This window comes from Tachysurus fulvidraco, chromosome 26, assembly GCF_022655615.1.
Source record: "Tachysurus fulvidraco isolate hzauxx_2018 chromosome 26, HZAU_PFXX_2.0, whole genome shotgun sequence".
In the NCBI taxonomy this organism is placed as follows: domain Eukaryota; kingdom Metazoa; phylum Chordata; class Actinopteri; order Siluriformes; family Bagridae; genus Tachysurus; species Tachysurus fulvidraco.
This window is the reverse complement of record NC_062543.1, coordinates 9,990,840-10,006,654: the sequence shown is the minus strand read 5'-3', so window position 1 is coordinate 10,006,654 and position 15,815 is coordinate 9,990,840. Positions and strand designations below refer to the sequence as shown.

The following is a 15,815-nucleotide window of genomic DNA, read 5'->3' as shown; positions in this document are numbered from 1 at the left end:
CGTTCACGAACTGGCCATCAATATACCTGACAGCTCTGTCTCCAACATCCTTCTACCAATATAACCATCTCCCTCCTCTGTACATGTCCAAACCATCTCAATCTATCCTCTCTGACCTTGTCCCCAAATCAGCCATCCTGAGCTGTCCCACTGATGTGCTTGTTTCTAATCCTTTCCATCCTCGTCACTTCTAAAGAGAACCTCAACATCCTCATCTCTGCTACCTCCATTTCTGCCTTATGTATTTTCCTCACTGATACAGTCTCTAACCCAGGGGTGGGCAATTAAATTAAATTAAAAAGGGGCTACATGAGAAACCTGAGCTGTGTTGGGGGGCTAAAACAACAATTGTAAAAATAACTAAATTTAATATTTTGATTAGCTGTTACTAGCAATCTGAAGAATAAAGATATTCTGTTAATATGTACTTTAATAATATATGTAATTATGATCAATAAAATAGAAAAAACACCTAATGAAGCAATAAACACTAAAAACAAAAACAAGTATCACATCTTACTTGTTGAGAGGGAAAAATTTTGACCTCATCATAGCACACAGACAACACTGGTTAAAGTTGTAAATGACCTGTTACTGGCCTCTTTTCAGTTTTGTGTCTCTTTGCTGGTATTGCTTGATCTTAGTGCAGCTTTTGATACCAGTGACCATGCTATTTTACTTGATAGGCTAAAATATGTTGGTGTTAAAGGAACAGCCCTCTCCTGGATCAGGTCTTATCTGACGAATCAAAATCAGTTTGTAGATCTAAATGGTGTATATCTTATATTAAATGGTAGATCTTAAATTGTTTAGACAAATAGTAGATATAAAGCACTTAATGGTCTCGTGTCACAGTACCTGAGAGATCTTTTGGTTTTTTATGAAATGTGCAGGCTATTTGGTAGTACCTCAAGTACAAAAGGCTACAGCAGGGGGCAGAGCTATTTCTTACAGAGCCCAACAGTTATGGAACAGACTTCCAATTAGTGTTAGGGACTCAGACAGTCTCAGTGTTTAAGTCCAGGCTAAAAACACATTTGTTTAGTCTAGCTTTTTATGAATAGCTTTTCTTAGGTAAAGGAGCAGATCTGGCGGGTTCATAGTTATAGACTGTTCTGATTGCACCATAGCACCAGCCGCTTCACCTCCTGCCGGTATGCAGACTGATCACCATCTTGGATGAGACCGATGAGCGTAGTATCATCTGCAAATTTCAGGAGTTTAACAGTTTGGTCACTTGAAGTGCAGTCATTAGTGTATAGGGAGAATAGAAGTGGGGAGAGGACACATCCCTGTGGAGCGCCAGTACTGATTGTCTGAATTCTGGAGGTGACACCTCCTACTCTCACCTGTTGTCTCCTGCCTGTCAGGAAGCTCAAAACCTCAAAGTTAATACAGTGTTAGTAATAAAAATGTAACGTTAAACTGTACTACATACCTGATCGTTCATATTCCATATTTATATTTTATATATTTTATTCATTCTATATTCATATTTTATACTCATTCTGTCCACATTGTATCTCATTGTCTGCATTGTTTTCTTGTATTGTAGAGTGTTATTTATGTCTGTACCTTTGAGAGTCACAAACTGCTGGAACCAAATTCCTTGTGTGTGTCAACACACGGCACATGATTCTGATTCTGATAAATGCTTAAATCCGAATTCTAAGGCAAGATATCTTTTCCTTTCTTTCTTGTTTGCTTTTGTTTTTCCATTGTGGTGGGCACAGCCAGCAAGCCATGACTTGGCATGTGTGGAATTGCCGGAGGGACTGGTTCTGTAGGCATGGGCTCATCCTTGATGCCAGGCCCTGACAGTTAATGACAGGTGGTAACTCTACTGGTAGAACTCTGCCACCACATGTCTGCCAGCAACAGCATGTCAGGATTTTGATGTAGAGTCTCAAAGTTTTCTGTGTAGTCAGGTGAGAGAGCATGATAAACTAATTAGACCTCACAGGAACGGAACAGGATTAGGACACATGGACACTCATTTTGGGTACCATGAAACTCTCAAATGTGGCCAGATAAGTCTTGATGTTGTCCAGAGGCTTGGCTAGCAGGCATTGCACGCATGAATATTTGCACACATGAAGTAGTGGAAGAAAAGTTTTGAAAAGAGAATTAATTGCAAGAGAGAGAAAGGAAAGAAAAAAAAAGCTTGCATACTCCCCCTAGGTAACTGCTTTGAGCCTGTCATCACACCACAGAACCCAGAGTCTATCAATGCTGAGACAGAACAGACTGCATTTGCATAGCTAATCTGCACAGGTAGCTGAAAACTGAAAGGACATGTGGAAGAGCTCACCTTTGCAGCCCAGGCAAGGTTCTTCGGTCAGGAGGCACAACATTGTCCAATCTGGCCGCAGTAAAAACAAAGTTGGTGACGCATATGGCTTTGGGTGATACAGATTTTCTTTTTATTGAACAAATATTTTCTTAGAAGAATTAATGTGTAAGTTGTAGGGTGTCTACTATTTTCTGGTACTACAGAGTTAGTATTTGTATGTCTAAATACTCTCAAATTGAGCTGCTGGACAGCATACCCTAAATAACTGAATGTTTATTACATAGTTACTTCATCTACACCTCCAGAGGACATTTTCAAAACCTCAACTAAACAAAACAACTCAGCAGAAATGGGTCCATTCTGAACTCACAGGTCGTCAAGTTCGCTTATCCGAACTTTCCCCTTTACGGAGTGCCAACCCATCGGAGGGAACACACACACTCTTATTCACTCACGCAATCACACACTACGGACAATTTTCCAGAGATGCCAGTCAACATTCCATGCATGTCTTTGGACCGGGGAGGAAACTGGAGTACCTAGAGGAAACCCCCGAGGCACGGGAGAACATCCAAACTCCACACACACAAGGCGAAGGCGGGAATCGAACCCCCAACCACCAACTTGAGGCAAACGTGCTAACTACTAAGCCACCGTGCCCCCCTAGTGAAACTCATGTATTATGTAAATTCAGTACAGACAGACTGAAGTAGTTTAAGTCTTTGGTTCTTTTAATTGGGATGATTTTGGCTCACATTTAACAAAAACCCACCGAATCTGGAAAGTATGTTCATTTACTGTATATGTACTCAATACTTGGGAGGGGCTTTTGCTTTAATTACTGCCTGAATTCGGTGTGGCATGGAGGTGATCAGTCTGTGGCACTGCTGAGGTGGTATGGAAGCCCAGGATTCTTTGACAGTGGCCTTCAGCTCACCATTTCTTGGTGCAGTGACTGGTTTTCAAAAAAACAGAATGGACGAATACCAGCAGATGACATTGCACCAAATCATCACAGACTGTGGAAACAACACTGGAATCCAAGCTGGAAAAACTTGCTCTCATCTGTAAAGAGGACTTTGGACCACTGGGCAACAGTCCAGTTCTTCTTCTCCGTTGCCCAGCTAAGACGCCTCTGACGTTGACTATGGTTCAGGCGTGGCTTAATAACATATACGACAACTGTTGCCAAATTTCTTGACACGTCTGTGTGTGGTGGCTCTTGATGCCTTGACAACAGCCTCAGTCCATTCCTTGTGAAGTTTACCCAAATTCTTGAATCGATTTTGCTTGACAAGCCTCTCAAGACTGTGGTTCTCTCGGTTGGTTGTGCATCTTTTTCTTCTACACTTTTTCCTTCCATTCAACTTTCTGTTAACATGCTTGGATACAGCACTCTGTGAACAGCTTCTTTGGCAGTGGGAATATTTGTGGCTTACTGAATTTATATAATACAGGAGTTTCTCTATTTGAGTTGAATTACTGAAATAAACTTTTCCATGACATTCTAATTTATCAAGCTGCATGTTTATTGAACCTGTATTGCTGTATTATATAGACAGTAAAAAAAAACAACAACACCATGCTTAATTCTAAGATAAGGGCTTTGAAGGGCTATGAACTAAGAGCACTGCTTTTTAAATATATTAACATTTCTGTTAACACCAATTAACAGATTAACAATTAACATTTCTGTTAACTCTGTATTAACACCAATACCCTGTGCTTTGAATGAAGAATGTTAGACATATGAGGTCATAACATTTTATATATATATATATATATATATATATATATATATATATATATATATATATATATATATATATATATATATATATATATATATATATAATGTTTTTGATTTTTTTGAAAAAAAACCTCAGATAGGATTTTTTTCATACTGTATTTAATAGGTCTGTGGACTTAGTGATGTGTTTCAGGATTTGCCATTAAACAGCCTGAAGGCCACACAGGTAGTGGTGTGTGTTTGTCCCTCGTGTCTTGAGTTTGATATGTGTGATTTTGAGTAATTCATTGTTACAACATATTGAAAAATAAAATGTAATTAATACATTTAAAATTTGAGTTTGAAATTAAACTGTGTGCTGTATTCAAAGGTGTGTAGAGAAAAATAAATGAGAAAATTGTGCACATTTGTCAGTGAGTTTTTACCCATTCTAAATATAAACTCTCTTGTTTAAATATATTTAATGAAGAATGTGACTACATACTATGTTTATTTTGTTATTGAACACTTCAGGCTGTAAAGCTGAACAGGTGTGTTTACTTTTGTACCTCCTTCCATATTCACCAATCCGTAGATCAGATATCTCCATTTTCTCTCTCTCATCTTCTGTCCATTTTCTGTCACTCTGAGGAAGTGAATAAAACAGTGTGAAGCATATAAAACATACATGATTCCATACTTTATGTAAATAAAGTGTTAAATTAACATTAAGTGTTTCTCTGTTCAGATAACTCTCTCTCTCTCTCTCTCTCTCTCTCTCTCTCTGTGTGTGTGTGTGTGTGTGTGTGTGTGTGTGTGTGTGTGTGTGTGTGTGTGTGTGTGTGTGTGTGTGTGTGTGTGTGTGTGTGTGTGTGTGTGTGTGTGTAACTAACAGTGCACACAGAGCTGATTGAGGTTGATATAAACTGATATTGTATTCAGTAACACACTGAGTTTGAATGCAGCCAGCTGAAGAACACAATCATTAAACACTAAACTGAACCTTACAGGAGAGAGACAGAAATCATCTCCATGAGAATCAAGATGTTTGGTCAATATCACAATGAAGTCATGTTCTTATGCATCATAATCCACTGTTCCAGACATTTACATCTATTTTTAAAGATGTCCCGCCAAAGCCTTATTTGATCTGTAATTGGGTTTTGTGAGTGAAGCAGGCTACTGAAAACATAAAAACATTAAAAACTAAAAACATTGCATCAGTTACTGTACCTCAGAATCAGAATCAGGTTTATTGGCCAAGTGTGTTGACACACACAAGTAATTTGGTTCCAGCTGTTTGTGACTCTCAAAAGTACAGACATAAATAACATTATACTATACAAACTATACAGGACAATGCAGATGATGAGATACAATATAGACAGAATGAGTATTAAATATGAATATAGAATATGAACATAAAATGTTATATACATAAAGTGTGGGAGTGCAAATAACAATATTGTGCAATATTATGCTTTTTGTACAATATATAGCAGCAGTAATGTATGTAATATATACAGATGATTTGATGACTGACAGTCCTCATAATGCAGTACTTATAGATATAAAGCAGTGAGTATAATTATGGTGAGTTGTTGATCAGGGTGATGGTCTGGGGAAAAAAACTGTTCCTGTGTCTGGCAGTTTTAGTGAGCAGAGTTCTGTAGTGCCTGCCAGAAGGGAGGAGCTGAAAGAGGTTGTGTCCAGGGTGCAAAGGGTCAGTGGTGATTTTTCCTGCCCGGTTACTGGTTCTTATGTCATACAAGTCCTGGAGAGTGGGCAGGGGGCCACCAAATATTTTTTTCTGCTGTTTTTACTGTGTGTTGCAATCTGTTTCTGTCCTGTTTTGTTGTTGCACCAAACCAGATGGTGATGGATGTGCACAGGGCAGATTCAATGACTGCATTACGGACAACAGCTTCTGTGGCAGACCGTACTTCCTTAATTCATGTAGAAAGCACAGCCTCTGCTGGGCCTTTTTGATGATGGAGTTTATGTTGCACTCCCATTTCAGGTCTTGGGAAATGGTAGAGCCCAGAAACTTGAAGTCCACTATCACCTCCACAGTTTTAAGGGTGTTTAGCTCTAGAGTGTTTTTAAGAGTCGGCTTACCACTCTTGCAATCAGAATTCTGATTCACTGGTTGGAGTCTCATTGCCAGGTCACCCTGCCAGGGATGATGTTAATAATGTTAATAATGTCTATTACTACACCATTGCAGGTAAAATTACCATGTTTATCATTACCTAGCTTGTGATAGATTTTCCCAAAGATGTTGTAACTATGAGTCTGGTTGTGTAATGGACATTTATGGATAGAATGAAACACATCCTTCCATCATTTGTTCCTGGCTTCTTGATTGTAGTGAAATGGTACTGCCCTTGGACATGCACACACCTGCACATATTAGCCCTGTCTACAAATATGAAGCAACAGGGTACATATCAGGCAACTTGGGCTCATTTTAAGGCTTGTTTAGGTTGCTACCCTAGCTGAGTGCACTGGGACGTTTAGCTAATATTGCCCACTAGATGGAGCTTTGATTCCAAATGCGTGATGGTATATTGCAAGTGTTTTTTTCCCCCGCAAAAAAAATAATTAATTATCAGATAAATTATAATTTTGGTTGTAAAAGGCTACTTCCTTGTTAAGTTTGTTATTATATTTATTAAATCTAAATATATTTATATTAAATTTGATTAAATTTAATTACATTTATTTTACAGACAGACAGATAGATAACGAGCTAACTTTATTGTCATATTGTCATTACATAGTACAAGTACATAGTAAATAGTAAATAGTAGAAATTGTGCAAATAAACAAGTGCAGACAAATATATAAATATATGTACTACAATAAATAAAGCGATGACAGGTAGAATTGTATGTACAACAATAACCAAGATAGTATACATACACATAGTATACATATATACATTAGAGGTAAAAAAAAAAAAAATAATTAATTGGCTAAGTAATGAATTTACAGTTATATACATTTATAATTATATAATTATGTGCAGATGTAACAGAATGTACAGAGTGGAGCAGAACTGCAAGGTGATTACAGACAGTGGTTTTACAATCTATTACAATTACATTTTATTTGTATAGCGCCTTTAAAAATGGACATTCTCAGAAAACAGCTTTAAAGGAACATAAAAATTCAGAATAGAAATGACACGGTTCACAATTTAAATTTATTTGTATTCCTTATAAGCAAACCTGGGGCAACAGTTGCATGGAATAACTTCCGGGGAGTCGAATTGTGTAAACAAATAAACAAATAAAACAAGCAAACAAATAAATTAATTAAAAGCCTCTACAATATTTGGACACTAAATGTGCACAATAATTATTGGGTAGTTAACAATATGAATGATAAATTACACTATGTTATATTTGAAAAACTCTATGCATGTATTAGTAATAAATACATATAAAATATGTATTATAAGATACATGAATATACACCAGTACCCAGTATATCCATGGATTATACAAAAATCTATATACAGATAATTGCGATGAACAATGAAAATATACAGTGCAGAAAAAAGCTGCAGGATGATTACAAGCAGAAAAACACCAGTGGCCTAACAGTGTAGTGTAGAGTTCAGGAGGTTAATGGCTGTGAGGAAGAAGCTGCCTCTTTTAGGATGTATAGTATCTCCTCCTGAATGTAAGGAGGTTGAACAGTTGGCACTGGGATGGGAAACATCCCTGATGATGATGAGTGGTCTGTGCAGGCATCTACAGTACTTTGGTGAAGATGTTCAGTGGCTGGTAGTTTGGCACTAATGATGTGTTGGGCAGTTTTCATGTACCACACTGTACCACAGTTGGTTAGGAAGCTCTCAATGGTGGTGCAAATGATAAGATTGTGAAAGACCTGGGTGACCTTGACAAGATGCAAATTGATGGCTAGATAAAAAAATAAATAAGGTTCATTTTACCACTCAATTTACATCTCAACTGTAATGATCCTAGGACTAGGTTCGTAGAGTAGGTTTCACATATGATGCAGATAATCACAAATTTTAAGCGGGCGGAGGTAAGGAACAAAAAAGGCAAGTGTGTGGGAAAACACATTAAAGTAAAAATGAATGTCACATGAGTTTTCACTAAATAATGTTATCCCAGAGTTTTGATAATACATGATCAAATCTTTTGGCTCAATTAAATTCATGTGAATTGAATGCACATGTTTAAATCAGGTAGATTTACTGAAAATCTTTCAATGCAGTAAAAGCATAGTCATAGTTAAAACATATTTGCTAGTATCTAAACAAGGTACACTAAGTAAAAATAGATGAGGCCATAAGTTAATCTAATTACATAACTATTTATGTATTTTGATCAACAATTGCTATACTAGTCTTTTCAATGAAAGTCTTTTTGTTGCTACATGTTATTACAAATCTGCACATTTGGATGTTTTCTTAATTTATTTTGATCTTAAAATCATCGATATATGAATGTTATAAACAAATTAGTAACTTTTACTTATGCTTCCATTCTTGCCTGGTATTTTACCCATCTTCTCTCTCTCATTCTCTCTTCTGACTAAATATTAAATTCCATATACATTTTGCTTGTTCCATAATGCTGTACTGAAGAGAAATACACAGAGAAGAAATTCACTACAAATCGGTAGTCCAACCACTTCTAAGTGTTCATTGATAACTCAGTCACTTCAGTTGGCAAGAAAAAAGGAATTACTCCATGGCAACTTGACCACAATATCTGTAAAAACTCCTTGGTTTTATTATGTAAGTTGTAGATGGAGGTTTAGAGGCATATGTGGATAAACATTAAGCATATTTAAACTGGAATAATACCTCATTATTTATGAAAGCTTTTCCAAGTCATGGTTGAAAATTGCATGTAGGTATGTATTGGTATGAAAGGCACAGCTTTATATAACTGAATTTTCCAGTGATATAGCACTGTCCAGGCAACATTTCTGTATAGATTGCTCTTGTGATAAACAATCTAGACTAATTAATTTATTCTTCAGGGTATTATATGAAGTTATGAGGCTAACTCAATAAGACAAACTTATTTCAACAAGTCTTGGTAATGTATAGCAATTTTGGTTCCACAAATGAAGCCAAGCATATTAGCAAGGCTAAATATACTTAGTAGATTAGTTTCTTTGTGTCAGGTTAGTTGTAAATCTTAGAATAACTTGCTTGATCAATTGACATAGCTTTCTTTGGCCCATAGCTCTGAGGTTCTAGTTTGACCTTCAGCTTGGGTGAATATTGCAGTGGGTGATTCTATTAGACAAGGTATACCAAATCAAAATCTGGCCATAAAAAATGTTATATCTTTGTGACAATCCATTATTATTATTATTATTATTATTATTATTATTATTATTATTATTATTATTATTATTTGGAGATAAAGTATTTGGGAATCATTTTGACAATAAAACCAAATGAAATACTCTTTTAGATCATGTAGGTCTATGTATTTGTTTTATTATTTGTATTTGTTTTATTATTTGTTTTAATAAATTTAGTTATTTATTAATATCTATTATATATTTTTTTTGTTTTGCTTCTTCCTGGAATTTGCTAATTTGCGGAATTTAATGAAACGTATTTGCAAACGTAGATTTAAACACGTGGTATAATGTTAGTATAAGCGCATGTGCAGCTGGAGTGAAAAAGCAGCTTTCATTCATTAACATATCACTGTATCTTCTTTATATCTCTAGGGTGCACGCGCATGAGCCCTGATTGGCCAAGTCACGCGCATGAGCCCTGATTGGCCAATTCACGCGCATGAGCTCTGATTGGCCAATTTTGACATGAACTAGAGGAAATAAATTGCATCTGGAGTTCATTGACTAGTTCTCTAAATCACTTGGGACTTTTTCTAAATATGTCCTGATTTTAGCTTCGTCGGATACCCTTCTGGGTGGCCTGTTTTTTTTTTGTTGTTTGTTTGTTTGTTTTGTTTTGTTTTGTTTTTTCTGTTTTATGCCATTGCTCTGCCACCCTTGAAAAACTGTAAGCTCCAAAACCCTGACCACAGATCACATCTCTGAGATCTATTAGCCTTTTGCTGTAAAATTAATTTAGACTTCAAGACTCGTACATCATGCTGATTTACAAGACCATTGCCATACTTTTTAAATGCCATTGGAACAGCCGAAAACCTATAAAAGTATTACAGATGCTGTGTGCCCATTTATTGAGCACCAATGAACAATTAATGGTTTTACAGCACCAGTGTCATACCCCTCAATAATGCATTTAAAATGATAGATAATTTATATTGTGTGCCCCTTTATTGAGCACCATGAACCAGATGAAGTAATTAAGGACTAGAAAGCTGGGCACATCTCTGCTTGCCTTCACTGAGAAGGTCTAGTGGCTTTTATTTGATTGCATAGCTTTAGACCAACGGTCTAAATGCTAATCCCTGTCTTCACTGTTGGTGCATAAACATCATCACCTTTCTTCCTAATAATTTGTATTCTCAGTCAGCTTATCATGTCATAATGACCAACTGGACTCCAAACTGATCTAATCATAATATGTGTTACTTCATTTAGTAGTAGTAGTAGTAGTAGTAGTAGTAGTAGTAGTAGTAGTAGTAGTAGTAATAATAATAATAATAATAATAATAATAATAATAATAATAATAATAATAATAATAATAATAATAATAATAATGAGATTTATCCGGTTTTGTAAATGAACGGAATTTGGCTTAGTAAATAACACTAGTTTATTTATCAACGTTATTTAGAAAGGGTTGAGGGAGGATGTTGACAAACTATTTTGCATTAGTCTATGAAAGCTTTGAGAAAACGTACTTTAATACGCATTTCATGTGTTAACATGGATATGATGACTTTGCGTAAACGTCACGTCCATTTCGGGGTGGAAACACCTACAGCTATTATTTCAATAGAATGATCAACTAAATTACTTTTCCTGTTATAACTGATCGGATGTTTGCATTGTTCTCGCTTTCTTACTAGAGTGACGTCATTTTGCACTTTACGCATGATAACAGAGGTGAATTGTTTACTTTTATTTCTGTTTGTATTTTTGTACTTTTTCTGTTATTCCTCGGAGTTATTTTTCAGACATTTTAGTTTTCCTTAGTTCAACATTGCACAACGTATGTTTAATAATTGTTCATGTGGCCTAAGCTAATGTTTTTTTATATTTTCTGATTGGTTTGTTTTGATTTTTCAGCCTAATGATGTGAACGGATTCCAAAAGCCACACTTGTAATCAGACTCTAGAACTTTTATGCACTTTGTTTATTGTAATTCCTAATACTTTTTCACTTATTAGGACCGATCCATCATGATTAAACATTTTCAATAAGAAATATATATATATATATATATATATATATATATATATATATATATATATATATATATATATATATATATATATAAAAGAAAATTAAAATATTTACTTTAATGCGTTAAAGCGATTCAGCAAAAATGAACAATGTTGTCAGTTCCTTCGTATAGTGCATTTGCCCGAAAAGTGTTGATACTCGGCCACTAGATGGCGCTCTCAGCTTCCCACACGCTCAGGAGTCTATCTGTATGCCTGACCACACGATTCTCAATGAATCGGCCTTCTGAACGGTGCAGATGTTTTTTCCATCATACAAAAAACAACTCTCATTCCCATCTGCATCATCCAGAACTAACACAGCACGCAAATGAAACACTAACATCATAAGTATCTTTGGAAAGATATTTTCCACAAGTCATCCCCATTCATTTTGGGTTACTTATGGAACACTTTAGAGTTTTTATGGACATGCGCTGTTTGTTTTTTAGATAAATGGCTTCTCATCACTTTGGCCACAAATTGTCTTTAATACCCTACTTTAAAGTAGAGTTTAAGGGCAAACGATGCAATGAAAAGACACGAAATAGTTTGGCCCCCTACATTTATGCATGGCTGTCACCGAATAAACAAAGACTGACACAAATAAATATTAAACCAAAGTATTTTAATTTAATGTGTTTGTAATTAAAACCAAACAAATATTATGTTAATACTCTCTGTCACGGGGTATAGTTAAAAAAAAATTAGTTTAAATTGTAAGATTAGGCCTAAACATAAAAGAAAATAAAAATCGAAGTATTAAATCTTCTAGGTAAAAATCTCAGTTTAGCAGCTCTGTGTTGCTGAAGAACCATAATAATAATAATATACTTTTAATACTAAATAAAACGAAAGAAAAAGAAAACAATGTGTAGCATTTTACAAATAATACTTATATACTATATGTATATAAATGTATATAAATATGTATATAAATATAAATGTATATACTATATGTATATAAATGTATATAATAATTAGATCAGAATCAGAATCAACTTTATTGCCAGGCATGTTTTCACATGCGAGGAATTTTAGTGCCAGAAGCTCCACAGTGTAACAGAATGAAATATACAGTATAGACGAAATTGTATGTACACATTTACAGGTGTGAAATGTGCAGTTTAAATATACATATGAGATATACATATACTAATATAGACAATTTGTATGTACAAATTTGCAAATGTGAGAAATGTGCAATTGAAGTATACAAAACATACAATTTTTATGTACACATGTGCAATTGTGAAATGTGCAGTTGAAGTAAGCAGTAAACATTTAGACAATATGTATGTATGTATGTATGTATGTATGTATGTATGTATGTATGTATGTATGTATGTATGTATGTACATATGTGCAAGTATGAAATGTGCAATTAAGGTATACAGATTAGTATAAGGTATACAAATATTAGGTGTTCTGTGTTCCATGATGTTAATTGTTCATCAGATGGATTGCTTGAGGGAAGAAACTATTCTTACAGTATGTCTGGTCGTTCTGGAGTCGTTCAGGGCTCTGTAGCGTCGACCATATGGCAACAGTTCAAAGAGGGAGTGTGCTGGATGTGAGGGGTCCAGAGTGATTGATACATTTGCATCTCACAAATAATATTCAACACTATTAACCACGACAGTGTTTAGTCTACATAAATGAATGTGTTTTCTAAATTATCACTATTAGGCTACACGTGTGGGAAAAAATGTCACATTATTTCACTTGTTAAAGAAAGTCCTTAGCCATCACGTTTACATTGCACAGTTATAGTTCCATCAGTTTTTGAGCTGCCTATGAACAGTTTACTCTCGCTCTCTCTCTCTCTCTCTGCTGAATACATGATTATATTACAGGATTGATTGGGGGGGGGGGTGATAAACGCACAGAAACTAAATAAATAGTCCGACGACACACAAACACACACACGCACACACACACACGCGCGCACACACACACACACACACACACACACACACACACACACACACACACACACACACACACACACACACACACACACGCACACACACACACAAGCTTTTGATTGTGTAATATATTCACACAAGCACACACACGCGCGCGCGCACACACAAACATACAGTAAGTCCATGTGTGTGTGTGTGTGTGTGTGTGTGTGTGTGTGTGTGTGTGTGTGTGTGTGTGTGTGTGTGTGTGTGTGTGTGTGTGTGTGTGCTCGTGTGTATATATATTCCACAATCAACAGCTTGTGTGTATAAATATCCCACAATCAAAAGCTTAAGTTAAAACATGATTTTTTTGTGAATAGAATGTGTGCGCCCCTAAAATCAAGCACCATTGGGATTAGTTCTCTGCTCTAGCGAGTAGTATTTTATTCGTATTCGTATAACAACAAATTGACTAAAATGTTTCCTGAAACCATTGAAATCCAAAAGGAATTTGCCTTTTTTTTAATCATTGCTCCCGAAGAAAATTCCGGTCTTGTGTTTTATTTCACTTAGCACAGTGACGCTTAGTTACCATGTGATCAGTGAGCTGGTATATAGTGTGATGAAGGTCCGCCCTATTTGGAATACTGCTTTGCCCTATTTGAAGTGTCTCCGGTTCGCCTGAATTGGCGTACGGTAACCTGGGCTGTAAGGTGAACCTTCGACTGGCAGCCTTATGTCTTTGGCGGCGTACAGCTGCACTTTGCGCTTGTCTTCATCACGCAGCTAATTATGAGCCTTTTCAAACCGCAGCACTAGCAGCAGCGCACGCAGCATCTCACCGAGAGCCATGACTCTGAGCTCCGAGATGTCGGACGCGTGTGCGCTCTCGGAAGAGCCGGACATCGATGTGGTGGGCGAAGGAGACGACGACGACGTCGACGCACCCGCGCGCTCGTGCGTCTATGACGACGACGAATTTCCGCGCGCTCGCAATGAGCTTTTCCTCGACGCCTCGCCTCCGTGCGCTGACTCTGTTCACAGTGCCGCCGGTTCGGGGGCGCGCGACGCGTACAAACCGGCGAGCAAAAACGCTCTGGTCAAGCCGCCATATTCGTACATCGCACTCATCACCATGGCCATTCTTCAGAGTCCCAAGAAGCGGCTGACGCTCAGTGAGATCTGCGACTTCATCAGCAGCCGCTTTCCGTACTACCGTGAGAAGTTTCCCGCGTGGCAGAATTCGATCCGCCACAATCTGTCACTCAACGACTGTTTCGTCAAGATCCCCCGCGAGCCTGGCAACCCGGGGAAAGGTAACTACTGGACGCTGGACCCGGAGTCGGCCGACATGTTTGACAACGGCAGCTTCCTGCGCCGGCGAAAGCGCTTTAAGCGCCAGCAGGCACCTGAGCTCCTCCGGGAACATGGCACTTTTGTCCCTGCATACGGCTACGGAGCTTATGGTTGTGGATACGGCCTTCAACTGCACGCGGCATATCACACGCATTCCACGCTCTTTACCTTCCAACAGCAACAACAGGCGCCTCCGTCTTCAAGGCACACCGGAACTCTGATCCCAGCGCCTTCCCTTATGCCAAACACAGCTGAACTCGCCCGTTCCCGTTTCTATCCACCGTTGAGTCCAGGGATTTCCTCCTCGGTACAGACTGCGACCAAATCCCCGGTACACCGCTCACCATTCTCCATTGAAAGCCTCATAGGGAGTGCTGGGAGCCCGGCACATGCGCATTGCGCTTCACGGACTCCGCCGGCGCCTTTCGGACAGACTGGAGCAGCAGCCGAAAAGTTTCCCACACGGATTGTCAGTGGCACAAGCGGCTGTTAATTTCTTTATTGAAGTTTTTTAAAAAGATAATAATAATAAGCGATACACACAAAAGCTCCTGTTTTTAAGGTAGGATTGGTTTTTATTTGACTTTTTGTTAAACGCAGCCGAATGATAGACATAAAGTGCCCCTTGTGCCTATATATATATATATATATATATATATATATATATATATATATATATATATATATATATATATATATATATATATATATAAAACATCTAGTATTTTACTTTTAATTACTTTTTATTAAATTAGACTTGGCGTAGGGCATCTCAGGATAATAACATTTTTTTTAACATAATAAACTGTCAACTCATATAAAGCAATCTTTTTTGTGTCGAGACCCATTTTTTAAAGTTTAGTTTTAATGTGTTCCTTTTCATGAAAATTCACAAGGATTTTGATACAATATGTGCTTATATCAATAATATGTACATTATTTTAGTTGTATAATCAGAGTGTAAGTTTTTTTTACACGATTTGTTTTACACTAAGAATAAATATTGTTTTACAGAAAAGATGAGTGGAATTAAGTTCTTAATATATACATAATCTCCAAAGATTGGCAAACAATTTCCAATATTTATTTATTTATTTATTTATTTATTTATTTATTTATTTATTTATTTATTTATTTATT

At 36.7% G+C, this 15,815-nt stretch overlaps 1 protein-coding gene across 1 annotated transcript; it reads left to right on the top strand.

Moving 5' to 3' along the window:
- Positions 1–13,980: 13,980 nt before the first annotated feature.
- Positions 13,981–15,328, top strand: foxd1 (forkhead box D1). Its single transcript, XM_027178740.2, has one exon. It carries the CDS (start codon positions 14,170–14,172, stop codon positions 15,166–15,168), a length of 999 nt encoding a protein of 332 aa, XP_027034541.1. The 5' UTR covers positions 13,981–14,169; the 3' UTR covers positions 15,169–15,328.
- Positions 15,329–15,815: the final 487 nt, after the last annotated feature.

Excerpts from the sequence above, each read along its gene's own strand:
- foxd1 (XM_027178740.2), top strand. The coding sequence starts at position 14,170 with ATGACTCTGAGCTCCGAGATGTCGGACGCGTGTGCGCTCTCGGAAGAG.